General features: G+C 39.4%; 1 protein-coding gene across 2 annotated transcripts; it reads left to right on the top strand.

The window, feature by feature from the left end:
* Positions 1-4248: 4248 nt before the first annotated feature.
* Positions 4249-15572, top strand: nab2 (NGFI-A binding protein 2 (EGR1 binding protein 2)). Of its 2 annotated transcripts, XM_028448120.1 has the most exons (8): positions 4249-4500; positions 4709-4785; positions 5542-6508; positions 7170-7303; positions 8344-8395; positions 8509-8623; positions 8757-8942; positions 13519-15572. In XM_028448120.1, exons 3-8 carry the CDS (start codon positions 5591-5593, stop codon positions 13614-13616), a joined length of 1503 nt encoding a protein of 500 aa, XP_028303921.1. In that variant the 5' UTR covers positions 4249-4500; positions 4709-4785; positions 5542-5590; the 3' UTR covers positions 13617-15572. The 2 variants fall into 2 exon arrangements, with proteins under 2 accessions (XP_028303921.1, XP_028303923.1); XM_028448122.1 differs by having other exon boundaries at positions 4249-4785.
* Positions 15573-16012: the final 440 nt, after the last annotated feature.

Consider the following 16012-nt stretch of genomic DNA (forward strand, 5'->3'; position numbering starts at 1 on the left):
GAAAGTGGGATGTCATGACTGTAGAGGTAGGAATGATGACATCATCACTGCACAGGGAGGAATGATGACATCATCACTGAGTCCATCGATTCAGGGGGTGGGGCGTCCAAACAAATCTAACGTTGCACACCCTTGAACCAAGCAACAGCCATGTTGAAACTCTCAGGTCAGTCTGATCCTGATCCACAGAGATAGTTGAGGAACACACACACGCACACGCACACACACAGACAGACAGCGATTCCTTGCTTTTATAGAGAGATTAGGCTTAATACATGTTTTAGTTACATCACCTGACCTGCCTAGGTTGTGTGCCATGTGCCATTGTCCATATTTTAACCTGTGTGTCTGTGTGCGGTGGACAGGGTTTGTACGGGGTGGATGTTTTATTTATTTTTATCTGTGTAAAAGCATTTTGAGCTGCATTTTTGTATGAAATTTTTATAAATAAAGATTGATTTGATGTGATATATCTCTTTGATTCTGTTCTGTTTTCTTCTTACATCTTAGCAGCTAATCAAATGGCCACCACAGCCTGTATGTTATGTGTAAAAGAACACTAGAAAGATTTTACATATAATCAATTGTACATGTTCTATGTCTGACTGATTGCAATAACACCAGCCATTAAGTACTTGAAGGTATAAAAACCAGTGTTAGTTTTAGTTATGAGGAATGTAAAACTTTTTTTGATTTGAATGCAGAGGCAGTTTCTCTTTTAATCTATCCCAGACTTCTTAATCATATTTACTCTTCAGTATATTTACATTTTTATTTTATTTCCATTTACTACTCATTATTTGCACCAACACCAAAAAACAAATTAATTGTAATGTGTAAACTACGCTGGGGAAAAAAATGGTTTCTGATTCCAATTCTACTGGTGCGAAGTGGGTATGGTATCCCAATTCTGTTAGTAGAATGGTGTATAATTTTGTGACTAAAACATATACAGTATTTTACTTTTAGGACATTGTATAGGGTTTAAAAAATAATTACATATACACTGTGGGCCTGTACTATGAACAGTGACCACTATGGTTGGGTAGGCAGGGCGTTGCAAATTGAGACCACCAATGACAATTTCATATGTTTCTGCTGACAAGTGTTAATTCAATTCAATTCAACTTTATTTGTATACAGCAATTTACAACAAAGTCATCTCAATGTGCTTATCAAAATATAAAATTCATATTACGAAGGAAAAAACCCAACAAGATCCACATGAACAAGCATTTAGCCATCTAACAAAATCAACATCGTAAAACACCATTAAAGAAACAAACAGTTATTTGATATAGCCTCCATACTCTCCCAACAAGATATATCTCATGACGTGACAGCACATCCATTGTTTGTGTTGGAAACACAGAAACACGGAGAAAATGACAACAACTCGGAACAGCCTCAGTGAGGAGCATCCACAAAGTCAATCCTTCCATTTACTGTGAAAAATACGAACAATGTTCTGACCTTACCTTTGCTGCAGGTCTGGTAGCTCAGGTGTTGGTCTCTCTTCTTTTAAAATCTGTCATTTTTTCCTCAAAAGAAAGTTTTTTATCATCTCTAGCGCTGTCATCCTGACTGTAGTGTTATCCCGCCCACTAGCTAGAGAACATAGCAGCAGCGGTCACGTGTTGTCAATTCACTAATGCACTGTGAACTTACGTAGAGCATTTAGCATAGCGCGGTTACGTCCAAAGGCAGCATCTAGAGCTGCCTTTTTACGTAAATGGTTTTCATCTTGGGGAACTGACTGTGCATGCGCAAACGCATAAAAACATGCTATGGGGCCAGAGGCAAGGCAGCAATGTGCTTTTGGGAAGGGGGCGTGGCCTCCTCCTGCCTTACAGCGGAGTGAGACGGTAGCCATTCCATTAAGAAACGCACAAAACGCGGACACTTTCAAACTTATAGGTACTGTAGGCTATCAGAAATAGAAAAATAAATAATTTATTATTATATTATAATTAAAACAAATAATCAAAATATAATTTCACCCTTGGGTAGGCACTGCCTACCTTGCCTACTTGACTTTAACTCTGGACATACTTACTCTGGGTATCACATAAAAAAAAAAACATTTTCCAATTTAAAGTGCAAAAATTGCCACTGCAGTGCAAATATAACACAAAAACAGAGAGTGATATATTCATCCCAGTCTGAAATTGAAACCAAATCATGTATCTGTCATAAATGATCTGACTTAAATGTTTCAGATCATCAAACGAATTTAGACATGAGTCAAAGATTACACAAGTAAACACAAAATGCAGTTTTTAAATGAAGGGTTTTATTAATGAGAAAAAAAAATCCAAAGCTACATGGCCCTGTGTGAAAAAGTGTTTGCCCCCTAAACCTAATAACTGGATGGGCAACCCTTAGCAGCAACTACTGCAATCAAGCATTTGCAATAACTTGCAATGAGTATTTTACAACGCTGTGGGGGAATTTGGGCCCACTCATCTTTGCAGAATTGTTGGAATTCAGCCAGATTGGAGGGTTTTCGAGCATGAACCGCCCTTTTAAGGTCATGCCACGGCATCTCAATAGGATTGAGGTCAGGACTTTGACTAGACTTCATTAAGTTTTTCTTCAGCCATTCAGAGGTGGACTTGCTGGTGTGTTTTGGATGCTTGTCCTGCTGTAGAACCCAAGTTCACTTCAGTTTAAGGTCGCGAACAGATGGTGGGACATTCTCCTTCAGAGTTTTTTGATAGACAGCAGAATTCATGCTTTCATTTATTACAGAAAGCCTTCCAGGTCCTGATACAGCAAAACAGCCCCAGACCATCACACTGCCGCCGCCATAGTTTACTGCTGGTACGATGTTCTTTTTCTGAAATGCGGTGTTACTTAAGCCAGAGGTAATGGGACACAGACCTTCCAAAAAGTTCAACTTTTGTCTTGTCAGTTCACAGAATATTTTCTCAGAAGTCTTGGGGCTCATCAAGATGTTTTCTGGCAAAAATGAGACGAGCCTTAATGTTCTTTTTGCTTAGCAGTGGTTTTTTCATCTTGGAACTCTGCCATCCAGGCCATTTTTGCCCAGTCTCTTTCTTATGGTGGAGTGATGAACACTGACCTTAACTGAGGCAAGTGATGCCTGCAGTTCTTTAGATGTTGTTGTGGGGTCTTTTGTCACCTCTTGGATGAGTCGTCGCTGCGCTCTTGGGGTAATTTTGGTCAGCCGGCCACTCCCATTAAAGTTAAATTCAATTCAACTTTATCTGTATAGCACAATTTACATCAAATTAATCTCAATGCTCTTATCAAAATCTAAAATTCATATTAATGAAGAATAAAACCCAACAAGATCCACATGAACACCACTGTTTCGTGTTTTCACCATTTGTGGATAATGGCTCTAACTGTTGTTTGCATGAAGTCCCTGAGTTTTAGAAATGGCTTTATGACCTTTTCCAGACTGAGAGATTTCAATTACTTTTTTTCCTTATTTGTTCCTGAATGTTTTTGGATCTCAGCATGATATCTTTAGCTTTTGAGGAACGTTCGGTCCACTTCACTTTGTCAGGTAGGTCCTATTTAAGTGATTTCTAGGTTGAGAACAGGTGTGCAGTAATCAGGCCTGGGTGTGGCTACAGAAATTGAATTCAGGTGTGGACAACCACAGTAATGTTTTAACAGGAGGTTGGGGGCAAACACTTTTCAACACAGGGTCATGTAGCTTTGGATTTTTTTTTCTTTCTCATTAATGAAACCCTTCATTTAACAACTGCATTGTGTTTACTTGTGTTGCCTTTGACTCATGTTTACATTTGTTTTATGATCTGAAACATTTAAGTGTGGAAAATGTGCAAAAAAGTAAGAAATTGGGACCAATAATACATTTTTTTAATGACCAGGTTATATTAGTGAGTTATTAGATTATATGTATTATTTTTTATCATATCAATCACATATTTTTCCAACTGACTAGCATTTAACCACAGATGAAATAATGAAAACACAGCTTGTACACCTCTGTGTGAACAGGTAACAGTGTTGAAATATACATATTAGGTACAGAAGATGCAATACAAGGGTAAGGTGTTAGTATGGGTTCTAAGTCCTTTTTAATGAATATAATGGTTGAATTTCGAACCACCATAAAGGGAGAAGCATTGAAATCCACTTTCACAGTGTGGATGTGCTTATTGTACTTTTAGGGAGTCATTGACGTGACTAAAATGAGGGAAACCCCCCAAAAGCATGTCCTAATTACCCATTTCAAGCCTGCACCACCACCGCCCACACCTTCAGTTTGAAAGCCGCCTCTCTACCGGGAGAGGAAGGCTCTTTTCGGTCAGATGGCGTGCTGCAGTCCGCCCCCGTCATTCTCCAGCCCACACAGACAGCAAAAAGGCAGCCAGCAGCCAATACGGTGCTCCGAAGGAGGATTTCTGCCAGTGTTTTCAGACGAGACAGTTCTACGTAAAGGGGATTCACTGTATACACCGATCGGCACCCGTGGCTCCGTCTGCTGCGGTGTTTGGGACGGTAAGCACCGGAGAGGCGGGAAGTGTGCGTGAACAGCTGGACATGACGTCCAATCATAAACATCTGGCTCGGTATTTTTGATAGTTTAATGCGAGGTGGAGCCTTTGATCGAAGTACAGTACAAAAAAAAAAAAAAAAAAATAGTGAGACAAACGTATTCTCGTGTGATCAGACGAAAAGTCGCGCATGATTTCAATTTCTCCCTCAGGTTTCCTCCTTGACTTCTGGGATTGGAGAGATACTTAGACGTAATTACGTAAACCTCTTCCGCCTGCGCTGAAGAAGGTAAGCAACGCTCCTGTTTATCAAGCTTTTATACATGTACTTTTGGAGTTTGCATAAAAACTTCAAGTTAGTGGGGAACGTATGAACAATTGAAGCCATCTTTCTTTGTCACATCTTTAAACAGTGATTTACGCTATGAAAGCTATAATACTAAAGTCTGCATTATTATATGCTATAAAGCAGGGGTCACCAACATGGGGCCCGCGGGCACCAGGTAGCACACATGGACCATGTGAGGGGCTCTCAGGCCTGTTCTAACTAGAGTGCTAGTCACCAATGAGCTGCTTCTAAAAATGCTGTTGAAGATGCTGCAGATTTGGGGTTTGGATTGTGATAGAAAAAAAACGCAAAGTTTATTTTTGGAAAATAATACATTTTGTTTTAAATTGTACATGTTTTATGATTAGTTAAAAGTTTCTAGTGACAATCATAATAGGAATATGCCAATTTCCTATTAAATGTTATGAAAATGAAACGATTGCATACATTAAAAAAAAAATAAAGTTGTGCTTGTTGAGATATAAACATACATTTTGAAGTTACTGCTCGCCATCCTTCATTATCTTACCCTCTAATTAAAGTGAAGCTGTGAAAATGTAGTGTTTAAGAAGTGTAAATCATAATGGTAGCCCTACGGATGATTCAGTACCTTTGAAGTAGCTCACAGTTTCACAATGGTTAATGACCCCTGCTATTAAGCAATATAATACTACACACGCATGGTCTGTGTGAATAATGGGATGTCTCCCTCTGCAGGTTCACAAGTGTTCCACCTCCTGCCTATAACTTCCCAGTGCTGTGTGCCATGTCTCTGCCACGTACTCTAGGAGAGCTGCAACTTTACCGGGTGCTGCAGAGAGCCAACCTGCTGGCCTACTACGAGACCTTCATCCAGCAGGGTGGTGACGATGTGCAGCAGCTGTGTGAGGCAGCAGAGGAGGAGTTTCTGGAGATCATGGCACTAGTTGGCATGGCCACTAAGCCACTGCATGTGCGTAGGCTGCAGAAGGCCCTCAGAGACTGGGCCGCAAACCCTTCGCTTTTCAATCAGCCTGTCGCTACCGTTGCTCTTGGAGGCATCCCTCTCTTCAAAGTTGACGCGGCAGCCACGGGTGGGTCTGCAGGAGGACCCAGGAAGTCTTTGAGTAATGGGCAGCCAGGGTCTCCTAGTGACAGGGAGGACCGGGCTTGTCTCACCCCAATGCACAGTGGCAGTCCAAGAAGCCCTTGCTCTCAGGCATCTCCACAACCACCAGATATACACTACAGAGAGAAGCTGTCCCCTATGGACCCACACTGGCTCAGCCCAGAGCCTGATGGAAACGGCAACCTAGCTCCTGTGTGTGCAATAGAAGATGAATCCCCCACCCCCAGCCCACCACTGCTGTCTGCATGTCCTGCCGGTCCCTCCACATCCCAGAGCCCATCTGCATCGTTTGGATCAGCAGCCGTGTCAGCCTGGCCCGGAGGACAGCTGGACGCAGAGACAACCAGGGCAGTGGTGGAGACCGTGGAGAGGCTCCTCAGGACGCTGCCCCGGTCAGACCCTACAGAGATGAAGTCTCTGCTCAGAATGAACAAGAAGCTGGCAAAGACTGTGGGACACATCTTCACGATGGAGTCCTTAGACGCAAATAAGGAAGAGGAGATCCGTAAATACAGCCTGATTTATGGTCGGTTTGACTCCAAGAGGAGAGAAGGAAAGCAGCTCACACACCATGAGGTAAAAGCAACAAAGATGAGCCATTCAGTGTCTCAACATGCCATGGTCTGTTATTGTAAATCTAGATTACAAACTGGAACAACTGCTCCAGTTTTTGACCTTTAAACATAATATATCAAGGATGATCCTTGACTTGTCCTATGGAGGATGAACTTTGCCCTTTTTAAAATAAGTGAATGAAAATTAACTACCTACGTTTATATATCATAAATGGATAAATATACAAATTACTTATTACCAAAATATGCCATACATGCTATTTATTTATTTATTTATTGTGTTTATCCATTCATTCATTTATTTATTGTATTTTTATTTATTATTTTACATTTGCACGCACAATAAAATGTTATGCAGATGCGGGGGCTGTCCACACTGGATGAACTTTTTGCCTATTGGTTTATTGGTGAGAGCAGCCATGGCAGGCAGGAGCCAATGGCAGGCGATCCCATGTCAGGAGATTAATACAGAGCTGATGCGCTTCGATGATGTGGCAGAAAATAACACTGTCAGTGCATAAATTAAAGAATAATTAAATAAATAGCATTCATGGCACATTTTTAGGTATTGAGTGATACGTTTATTTATTCTTTAATTATGGCAGAGTTGGTCCTCCATACTTGTGTCTTGTCAGCATGTCAAGATGTTTGTCTCCTTGTAGCTGATCATCAATGAAGCAGCAGCCCAGTTCTGCATGCGTGACAATGCCCTTCTGCTGAGAAGGGTGGAGCTCTTTTCTCTTGCGCGGCAGGTGGCGAGAAAATGCGCTTACACCTCCACACTAAAACACACAAGGTAAGGCTGCAGTCTGCAGAGGAGAACAGTCTGTTCACATGTTGATCTTCTCATTGTTTCAACTCTCAGCGAATTTACAGACGACAAATAGAGAATGCACTTCGGCCAGCTACAACAGTTCCCATCCTCAGGTTCAATCATGTGTAAAATGAATGTGGATGTCATCCAATCGTAGCACGAGTTTATCAAATTACACTCGTACCAGGTGGTTTATATGAATCATCCGCCCACCAGTGGATTCATTTTTACAATGAACCTGCATCACATCTTTGTGGTGAATTCAACCTTAGGGAAATGAGATAAAGCCTGACCAATACCTTAAGGTCCTCAAGTAGTCATAAGCAGCATAGATGCATTTTTGTGTCTCTGAAGGTAAATATAAAACATGGTGTTGAATACATGTATTTGTAAAATTTGCAAGTGAGTCCTCTTTGAGTTTTTATTCACTCAAAGCTTCTACCTGATAGTGTTGCTGGTTATATCGCTCCTAATGTTGCTACTTTCTAACAAGAAGCTTATTTATGATTGGTTCATCAGTCCCTGTCACTGTGAGATAAATGTGTCTTCATTGATAAACTTGTTTCTCATATATAGAGGTAAGATTAGAGAAAAGCTCAAAAGTTTTTTTTTTTTTTTTGCAATGTTTCTTGTTCAATTAGGAAAAAAAAAAACTAAATACGGCTGTATTTTTGGTTTTGTATTCTTTTGGTGTTAATGATAGTTATAATAATAAGATAAACAGTATACTAGATCTATGTATGTATTATAATTTAGGGTTATCGTTATTATTCCCCGTGACCCTGAAAAGGTGAAAGAAAGGAAAAATTTGAAATAGAAAAGGGTGAAAATTAAACCTAATAGATGTTTGAGTGGACAATTAAAAATGGGTTTAGGCAATTTGGCGAGAGTTGCAAGTCTCAAAAACAACACTGCTGAATTGGCCTCGCCCACTCCCTCTCGCCTCTTTTTAAAAGCCTTCATGTTTACAGGGCTTGCAAAGTTTTTCACTCAGCTGCTTTGTTCGTTTTCTCTCTCCACAGGTCAAACACAGATGACAACAACCTGTTGGTACTGAAGAGAGCGAGACATGAGGTGAGTCTGTATAGTCACCATTGTTTCAATCTTCAAAGGTCAAAGGTCAGATGGCCTTTAGTTAATTAAAGGGGTTTCATTATCTCTGAGCTGAGTGAATACTTTCGTCACAGGCCATTGGCCATGACAGTGTGTCGCCGCTCCTTGGGGTTGATGGATCTGAGGGTTTGGCTCATCAAGCAGATGAAGACAGCATATTTGGAGAGAATTTGGATGGTGCGTCACATGGTAAGAGCTGCAAAGCAATGCCAAAAATAGTCTTTAGACCACAGGAACAAACTGTCTGCACATTACAGACAATGTTTGGTTCTTAATTCTAAAGCGTTTTAAAACACAATCCCCAATCCATGTGTACTGTCAGACGTCGGCTCCCAGTGCAACCGGTCTCCATCGCCCCGTCCTCACACCGACACTTCCACCGCCCCCAGCTGGAGTCGTCACCTCATACAGCAAACTCTGATGGACGAAGGGCTGCGGCTGGCTCGAATGGTGTCACATGATCGGAAGGGGAGGCTCAACCAGGGTTCAGAAGGATCTCACTCCAAAGGTGATGTTTCGAATAACTGGTTGTCAGGTGTTTGTGCTCCGTGAGGAAAGTAAAAATAAAAATAAATTGTCTTTTTTACCCATATTTGTGCAACGAAACATTTGACAAGTGTGATCAATCATTTACTTCTACCCTGTCAGACTAAGTGTTTGACGGGGTAATTTGTATCATAAAAACAACATACTTTGGTTCTGTTACATTTCACTTTACATTTACACTAAATAAAAAACCATTATAATGTGAACTACAGATATTTTAAAAGGATGAGGTTTGGTAAGTTTTGTGTCTTCCAGTTTTTTAACCTGAACTTTTATTGGGTTGCATTAAGTTTGTACCAACAATAGTGCTATGCCAGCGCATTATACATATGTCTTTATTAAGTAAGTCTTTGAAAACAGACAATACTCCTGCATGAGCTTGGGAACGCATTGAGAAAAGCAAAAAGGAATATAGGACCAGAGTTGTAGGGAAAATGACAGAAAACACCTAATTAGCTAATTATCTTATAACTCTTCACTTGAACTCCAGTGAGTCACAATCTCTCTGAGGCGACGCCTCTCACCAAGCACATCTGAACTTAACCAGACTATAAATTAGAAAGAGTAGAAGTTAGATGAGGGAAACAGAAGGAGGTGAAGTGCGATGCTCAAAAGAGGGACGCAGCACCAGAAGGAGGGTATAGGAGAGAAAAGGAAGGAAGGTGTTAGCGTTACACCGTTATAACACTTTTTAAACACCCTGATACTGGACTGGTTCCCTGACGCATCCCAGCCTCTCACAAAAACGAAAGAAAAAAAAAAAAAAGTGGTCTGGACAAGTTGTCATTCATGGCTGTGACGGCTGGATGAAATGGAGAGGGAAGTAGCCAGCAAAGACATCAGGGGGCAGGGAGGAAGGGAAGCGAGGGGGGGAGGTAGGAAGTACTCTGTGGGCGACTGAATAGGACCCCCCAACCCCTCCTTCTCCCAGCAGTGACTGACGTCAAAGCCTGTTTGGTGCGTGGGCTGAAGGGCGGGATGGATGGGGCGTGGGGGCGAAGGAGTGGGAGGTAATTGGAGGGGCGTTGCATTGACTCACCAAGCGACAGTGTACGAAAATAAAAGCTGTGGGCAGGAAATGGCACAGGCTTTTTTATACATCTTCTCCCTCCACCAAAAGAACGGCGGAAACAACAACAAAAAAAAGGCATATGTTTCATCTCTGCTGTCGATCTCTGTCACTCTTTTCCTCCTCCTTTATCTCTCACTCTGAGTTTCCACCATACATCATACTCTTTATTCCAAATTTCACACTTTATCTAAATGTCAAACACCAGTTGTCACATTGACTATAGTCAGCTCACATTGCACATTTATATGCCAAAAATAACTTATCAACACAAAAATGTCAAGCTGTTTTCTGAAATTCTGACTTGTGGTTTGCTTTTTAAGTGAGAATTATTTGTATCATTAAAGTATGATTAGATAATTAAAGAACATGTATTCACTACTAAAGTATTGGGATGTGTGTGTGTTATGGATAGTGTATTGTCAGACCTCTCTGCATGTCAGTCAATTTAGAGATTCAAATTGAACAAACTTACATGTTTTTGGGCTGTGGAAAGATAATGGTGTACCGTAATAACAGGGAGAACATGTAATCCCAGCACATGAAGACAAATCATTTCATTTATTTAGAACTGTCCTTTTAGATAATAAGTGTTTTATGTATTCACATTGAAAAAAACTCATTTGGTGCCTCAAACACTGTTAAAGGTACATACAGAGGTGATATCTACTAGTAGTCTAATATTCCCAACTTCCTATTCCAACACACATTCCGTGTTTGATGCGTTATCTGCTGGTCTCACTGGATTCGCTGACTCATCATCACTGCTCGCCGCCTTGCAGCCAGCCAAATACACTCATTAAACTTTTTGATACTGCCGACTTTTTGTTATTCAACAGCTTGTGTTGGTCATATAAACAGTCATGACTGCCTTGCTTGTGGGAGATTTTCTTGCTGACACGCCCAACCTATTCATCAAAGGTCTCAAAACATCATTTTCAACTCGATTACTGTGTCTCTTCTGGTTTCATATGTCAGTAGTATTTGAGCCGCAGCTTTGTCATCGTAAAGCTGCAAGCTGTTCATGATGAAAAAACAACATTAAGTAGAAATAAACACTGAGCTAACAACGTTGAAAACTGGGTTTGGTTATTTTGGAAAGCACACAGTTAAGTTTATGAAAGTGGCTAACCGTACGTAGCCATACAGACAACCCCCGGTGCTATACGTACGTGGCCTATGACGTTACCGGAATTCATGTGACCATTCCCTGCATTCAAAACTGAAGAAAAATGGCTGAACAAGCAATAAATATACAAATTCACGGTAGCAAGAAATTCAAATCCACATCAGAAGGTTAGGGTTAGTTAGTTCATAATGTAGTTTAGGGTTAGGGTTAGTTAGTTCATAATGTAGTTTAGAGTTAGGGTTAGTTAGTTCATAATGTAGTTTAGGGTTATGGTTAGTTAGTTCATAATGTAGTTTAGAGTTAGGGTTAGTTCATAATGTAGGTTAGGGTTAGTTAGTTCATAATGTAGTTTAGAGTTAGGGTTAGTTAGTTCGTAATGTAGTTTAGAGTTAGGGTTAGTTAGTTCGTAATGTAGTTTAGAGTTAGGGTTAGTTAGTTCATAATGTAGTTTAGAGTTAGGGTTAGTTAGTTCATAATGTAGTTTAGGGTTAGGGTTAGTTAGTTCATAATGTAGTTTAGAGTTAGGGTTAGTTAGTTCATAATGTAGTTTAGGGTTATGGTTAGTTAGTTCATAATGTAGTTTAGGGTTATGGTTAGTTAGTTCATAATGTAGTTTAGAGTTAGGGTTAGTTCATAATGTAGGTTAGGGTTAGTTAGTTCATAATGTAGTTTAGAGTTAGGGTTAGTTAGTTCGTAATGTAGTTTAGAGTTAGGGTTAGTTAGTCCGTAATGTAGTTTAGGGTTACGGTTAGGGTTAGTTAGTTCGTAATGTAGTTTAGGGTTACGGTTAGGGTTAGTTAGTTCGTAATGTAGTTTAGGGTTAGGGTTAGTTAGTTCATAATGTAGTTTAGAGTTAGGGTTAGTTCATAATGTAGGTTAGGGTTAGTTAGTTCATAATGTAGTTTAGAGTTAGGGTTAGTTAGTTCGTAATGTAGTTTAGAGTTAGGGTTAGTTAGTCCGTAATGTAGTTTAGGGTTACGGTTAGGGTTAGTTAGTTCGTAATGTAGTTTAGGGTTACGGTTAGGGTTAGTTAGTTCGTAATGTAGTTTAGGGTTAGGGTTAGTTAGTCCGTAATGTAGTTTAGAGTTAGGGTTAGTTAGTTCGTAATGTAGTTTAGGGTTACGGTTAGGGTTAGTTAGTTCGTAATGTAGTTTAGGGTTAGGGTTAGTTAGTTCGTAATGTAGTTTAGGGTTACGGTTAGGGTTAGTTAGTTCGTAATGTAGTTTAGGGTTAGGGTTAGTTAGTCCGTAATGTAGTTTAGGGTTACGGTTAGGGTTAGTTAGTTCGTAATGTAGTTTAGGGTTACGGTTAGGAAGGGCTGAAGAACTACTTGTGAAATGCAAATGGCAATCTTTAAACATTCAACCACCTCTGTTTGTTTAGCTGCACACATAACAGTGGACACCATTTCAGGGCAGAAAAGAAAACCCACAGACTGATATGAGTTAAAGAGATATGATAATAATATTAATACATCAGTTTTATATTGCGCTTTTCAATAGAACTCAAAGACGCTTTACTAGGAACAGCAAGTGTGGAAGAGATGTTAGTTAAATGTCTGTGTGAATAGGTGGGTTCAAATACAAAACAAAAGTGAATGGATACTCATTGTTTAAAATTTACCAAACGACAAAACTGAAATGGAAGTGAGAACAAACTGCTCTCAAAGTCATTTAGTGCATGTTTATTTATTTACCATCTTCCCATTTATATTTTTCTAACTCATCATTCCTGCTGTGACTGATATAAAAACATCACTTTAATGCCACAATTAGTCATTAGGCAAATATCATTACTATTTTTGGGTCCAAAAACACCAAAGTGTATTGCATTTACTTGATAAAAAAAAATATAATTAATTTATTTTTTAGGTGTGTTTTTTTTCAGCAAATGTTTCCTGTTTTTCAAAGTAATTTTTTTCTGTTTTTTCTTTCTTGCATCTGTTGTTTTAAATGGCGCCCGAGCTCAGGAAAAAGAGTCAGAAAAACAGGGGGAAAATTTAGCACATAAAACACAGAAAATGAGTCTGAAAAACAGAAAAATAATTACTCCAGAAAGCAGAAGGAAAAAAAATTGTCTGAAAAACAGAAATAAATTGCCCAAAAAAACAAAACAGAAAAAATTGTCATTCAGAAAAAACAGATTTGTTGTTTTTTTTATCAAGTGAATGCAGTACACTCATACAAAAATACTTCAGGGGATTTATTTATTTTATATTAATATTAATTGCAGTCCAGTGCATTTTTTCTTTTTGTTTCTATCATGTGTTCCTCAAAACTCTTTCAACCCCACAGAATATTATTGCTTTAATCAGATTTTGTTCCATTCATGTCTCCACAGATCGCGACTGTAAAGTGGAGAGGCAGAGCTCCATGAAGGCCTGTAGAAGCAGTAGCCCTTGTGTCACCAAAGATGAGTCAACCCACACGTCCAAATAAAATCCTGGGGGGGAGGGGGTCTGCCTGTGACCTCCTGTCAGCAGCATCAGCGTCTGTGCAGGCGACCATGCTGCACTGTGACTCCACACTCACATCAGACCCACATACAAAACTGGAAGTGAATCTTTAGTTCTCGAGTTGTGAAAGAAGCTTAAAATATATGCTTGGATTTTGAATCCACTGAGGATTGCTCGTGGATGGACTGTATGTCATGCACATTCAAGTCAACAAAACTAACATTACATTTATGGAAAAAAAAATGACTTTTAATGTTGTGAGAATGATGGTTCCAGTACCTGCTTCAGAAGAAATAGAGTCGCCTCAGCAGGGGGCAGTGCGACTTTACATATAGACTTAAGTTTCCTGCACAACCTCAGCTGACATAAAAATCTTTTTCAACACTCACACAGTACAATCACTGTGTGAATTTCTCCTGTGAAGCTCATCGCCCTCAGGAAACAAAAGCATTAACCAGTTTTGATCGAAGTCAGTGTATGATGAAGTCACACTAAGAAAACAAGCGTTGTCCTAGATTCCTGGCAGCAGTATGCAAACCCCAAAAATCAGAGGCCTTTTGTTTGAGCTGCTTTATTTATTGACCTAATTGTCCTGCTCACAGCTTTGTGTGACACTCGCAGATGACACAGTGTTTATATTCAATCAGTAGATTTGCAGGCCCCTGCCTGGATGCTTCAATACATTTAACTGAGTGAAGGTGTCATTAGTTGTTTTTCCTCCTTCAAAGCCGGAAGGTTGTGAGTTTGAATCCCACTTTCCTCTTTTCTGAGTTAATGGATTCTCTTCCGGTGTTTTAGTTTTGTCCCACAGTCCAAGAACTTGGTCTAACTACCTATAACCAACATACATTATCGTAAAGAGGATTTAAAGAATACCAATAAATAAAATGTGCAATTGTTGAGCTGAGCTAGCCTCAAATATGAAATACAACAACCAAGTGTCAACTTTGACAAATCTAAAGCATGGATGCTGCTCTTACTTTTGTATGTGTTTCCCAAAGTAGAAGATAGGACCAAAGATGGGTCGTGGACATACAAATACACTTTCAATAATTCAGTAAATACATATTTAGAAATTATAACTAAACAATGAAATGACTGCTAAGGATTTTACCAGTTTCTACTTTAAATTTCAATGGGAAAATTTGTAATGTGTCTGTCTTTATTATGTGGCAATGTTGCTAGGGGTTGCAAACATAAGGCACTCACTGAATTGCAGGCAACGTGATTAAAAAAACAGGATAATAATCACAAGGTAAAATACTATGTCTTTATCCTTTGTTATCGATACCTGCGTTCAGTAAATTTTCACACTGACCTGTATGAAATATCTGTAGTTTGTCTGTATTCCTTCTTTGATGGGATCTCCACAGTTCACTACAAATGATACCAGACCTTTAGGCTCATTTTTCCTCCTGATGATCGCGCCTCTCACCACATCCACCACTTTAACCTGGTTACCAACCACAGTATTAGTAAATTCTGCACTCAGATCTAATCATTGCATACAATTAGCTTTTGATGTAGGCTGAGGATGCAATGAAGCAAATGCAAAGGAAAAGAGCTTTGAAGATTCACAGCATAGTAAGCTTTGATTTTAATGCTCTGCCTCTCTTGAGATACATTAATGGATGTAAATAACGCCCAAAAATAAATAACAGTTGCCGGTCATGCTTGACAGTATATTAAGAAATGACAGCCAATTGTAAGCAGTTCCTGTCCCTAAAGAAAATATTAAAGTATACTCACAGTCCATGTTGTTAAAAAGTCCGACTTGTGGTAAACTAAAGAATGTGTCTCTAGAGCCCTAGTACCTCCTCAGTTGAACAGAATATTTATTTTGATTACATATCAATAAATGTTATTTTACTAATGGCTCTGCATGCTGCATTGTTTTTTTTATTTATATAACAACAAACTTTTTCCTTCTCTGGCAGCTCTGATGTGTAGAAGAGGCTGCACGAGCTGCGTCACGCAGCCACTAACACCTCTGCTGTCGTCTTGGTTTTTTTTTTTTATCACTCAGGCTTTGCATCAAGCCTCCATGAGTCACCTGTAGCTCACTGTCGACGTCATCACCTTTTCACACATAAAAACATGAAGACACAATTACAAGGCCTTGAAAAACCCTGAAAATACAGCTCTTTGGTTTTAGTATTTTGCAGAAAAATAGGAAGTTTTCCAAACCATCTTTCTCTGAAATTAAACAGCAGATAAAAGCTGTAAATATCAGGTAATTTTATCAAAATCACCATAATTGTCATTTAACTGCATGCAAAAAAAAATAATCTGAAAGCAATAAAGGAAATCTGACTGCTTAACCGTTTTCATTATCATTATCTGGTTTTTCAGCAGTTGCACTTCACTATCCTATTTAGT

The sequence above is a fragment of the Gouania willdenowi genome, chromosome 5 (genome assembly GCF_900634775.1).
Source record: "Gouania willdenowi chromosome 5, fGouWil2.1, whole genome shotgun sequence".
NCBI lineage: Eukaryota > Metazoa > Chordata > Actinopteri > Blenniiformes > Gobiesocidae > Gouania > Gouania willdenowi.

Coding starts and splice junctions, on each gene's coding strand:
- nab2 (XM_028448122.1), top strand. CDS start 5,591: ATGTCTCTGCCACGTACTCTAGGAGAGCTGCAACTTTACCGGGTGCTG. Junction 7,304..8,343: donor TCCACACTAAAACACACAAG/GTAAGGCTGCAG, acceptor CTCTCTCCACAG/GTCAAACACAGATGACAACA. Junction 8,624..8,756: donor TTTGGATGGTGCGTCACATG/GTAAGAGCTGCA, acceptor GTGTACTGTCAG/ACGTCGGCTCCCAGTGCAAC.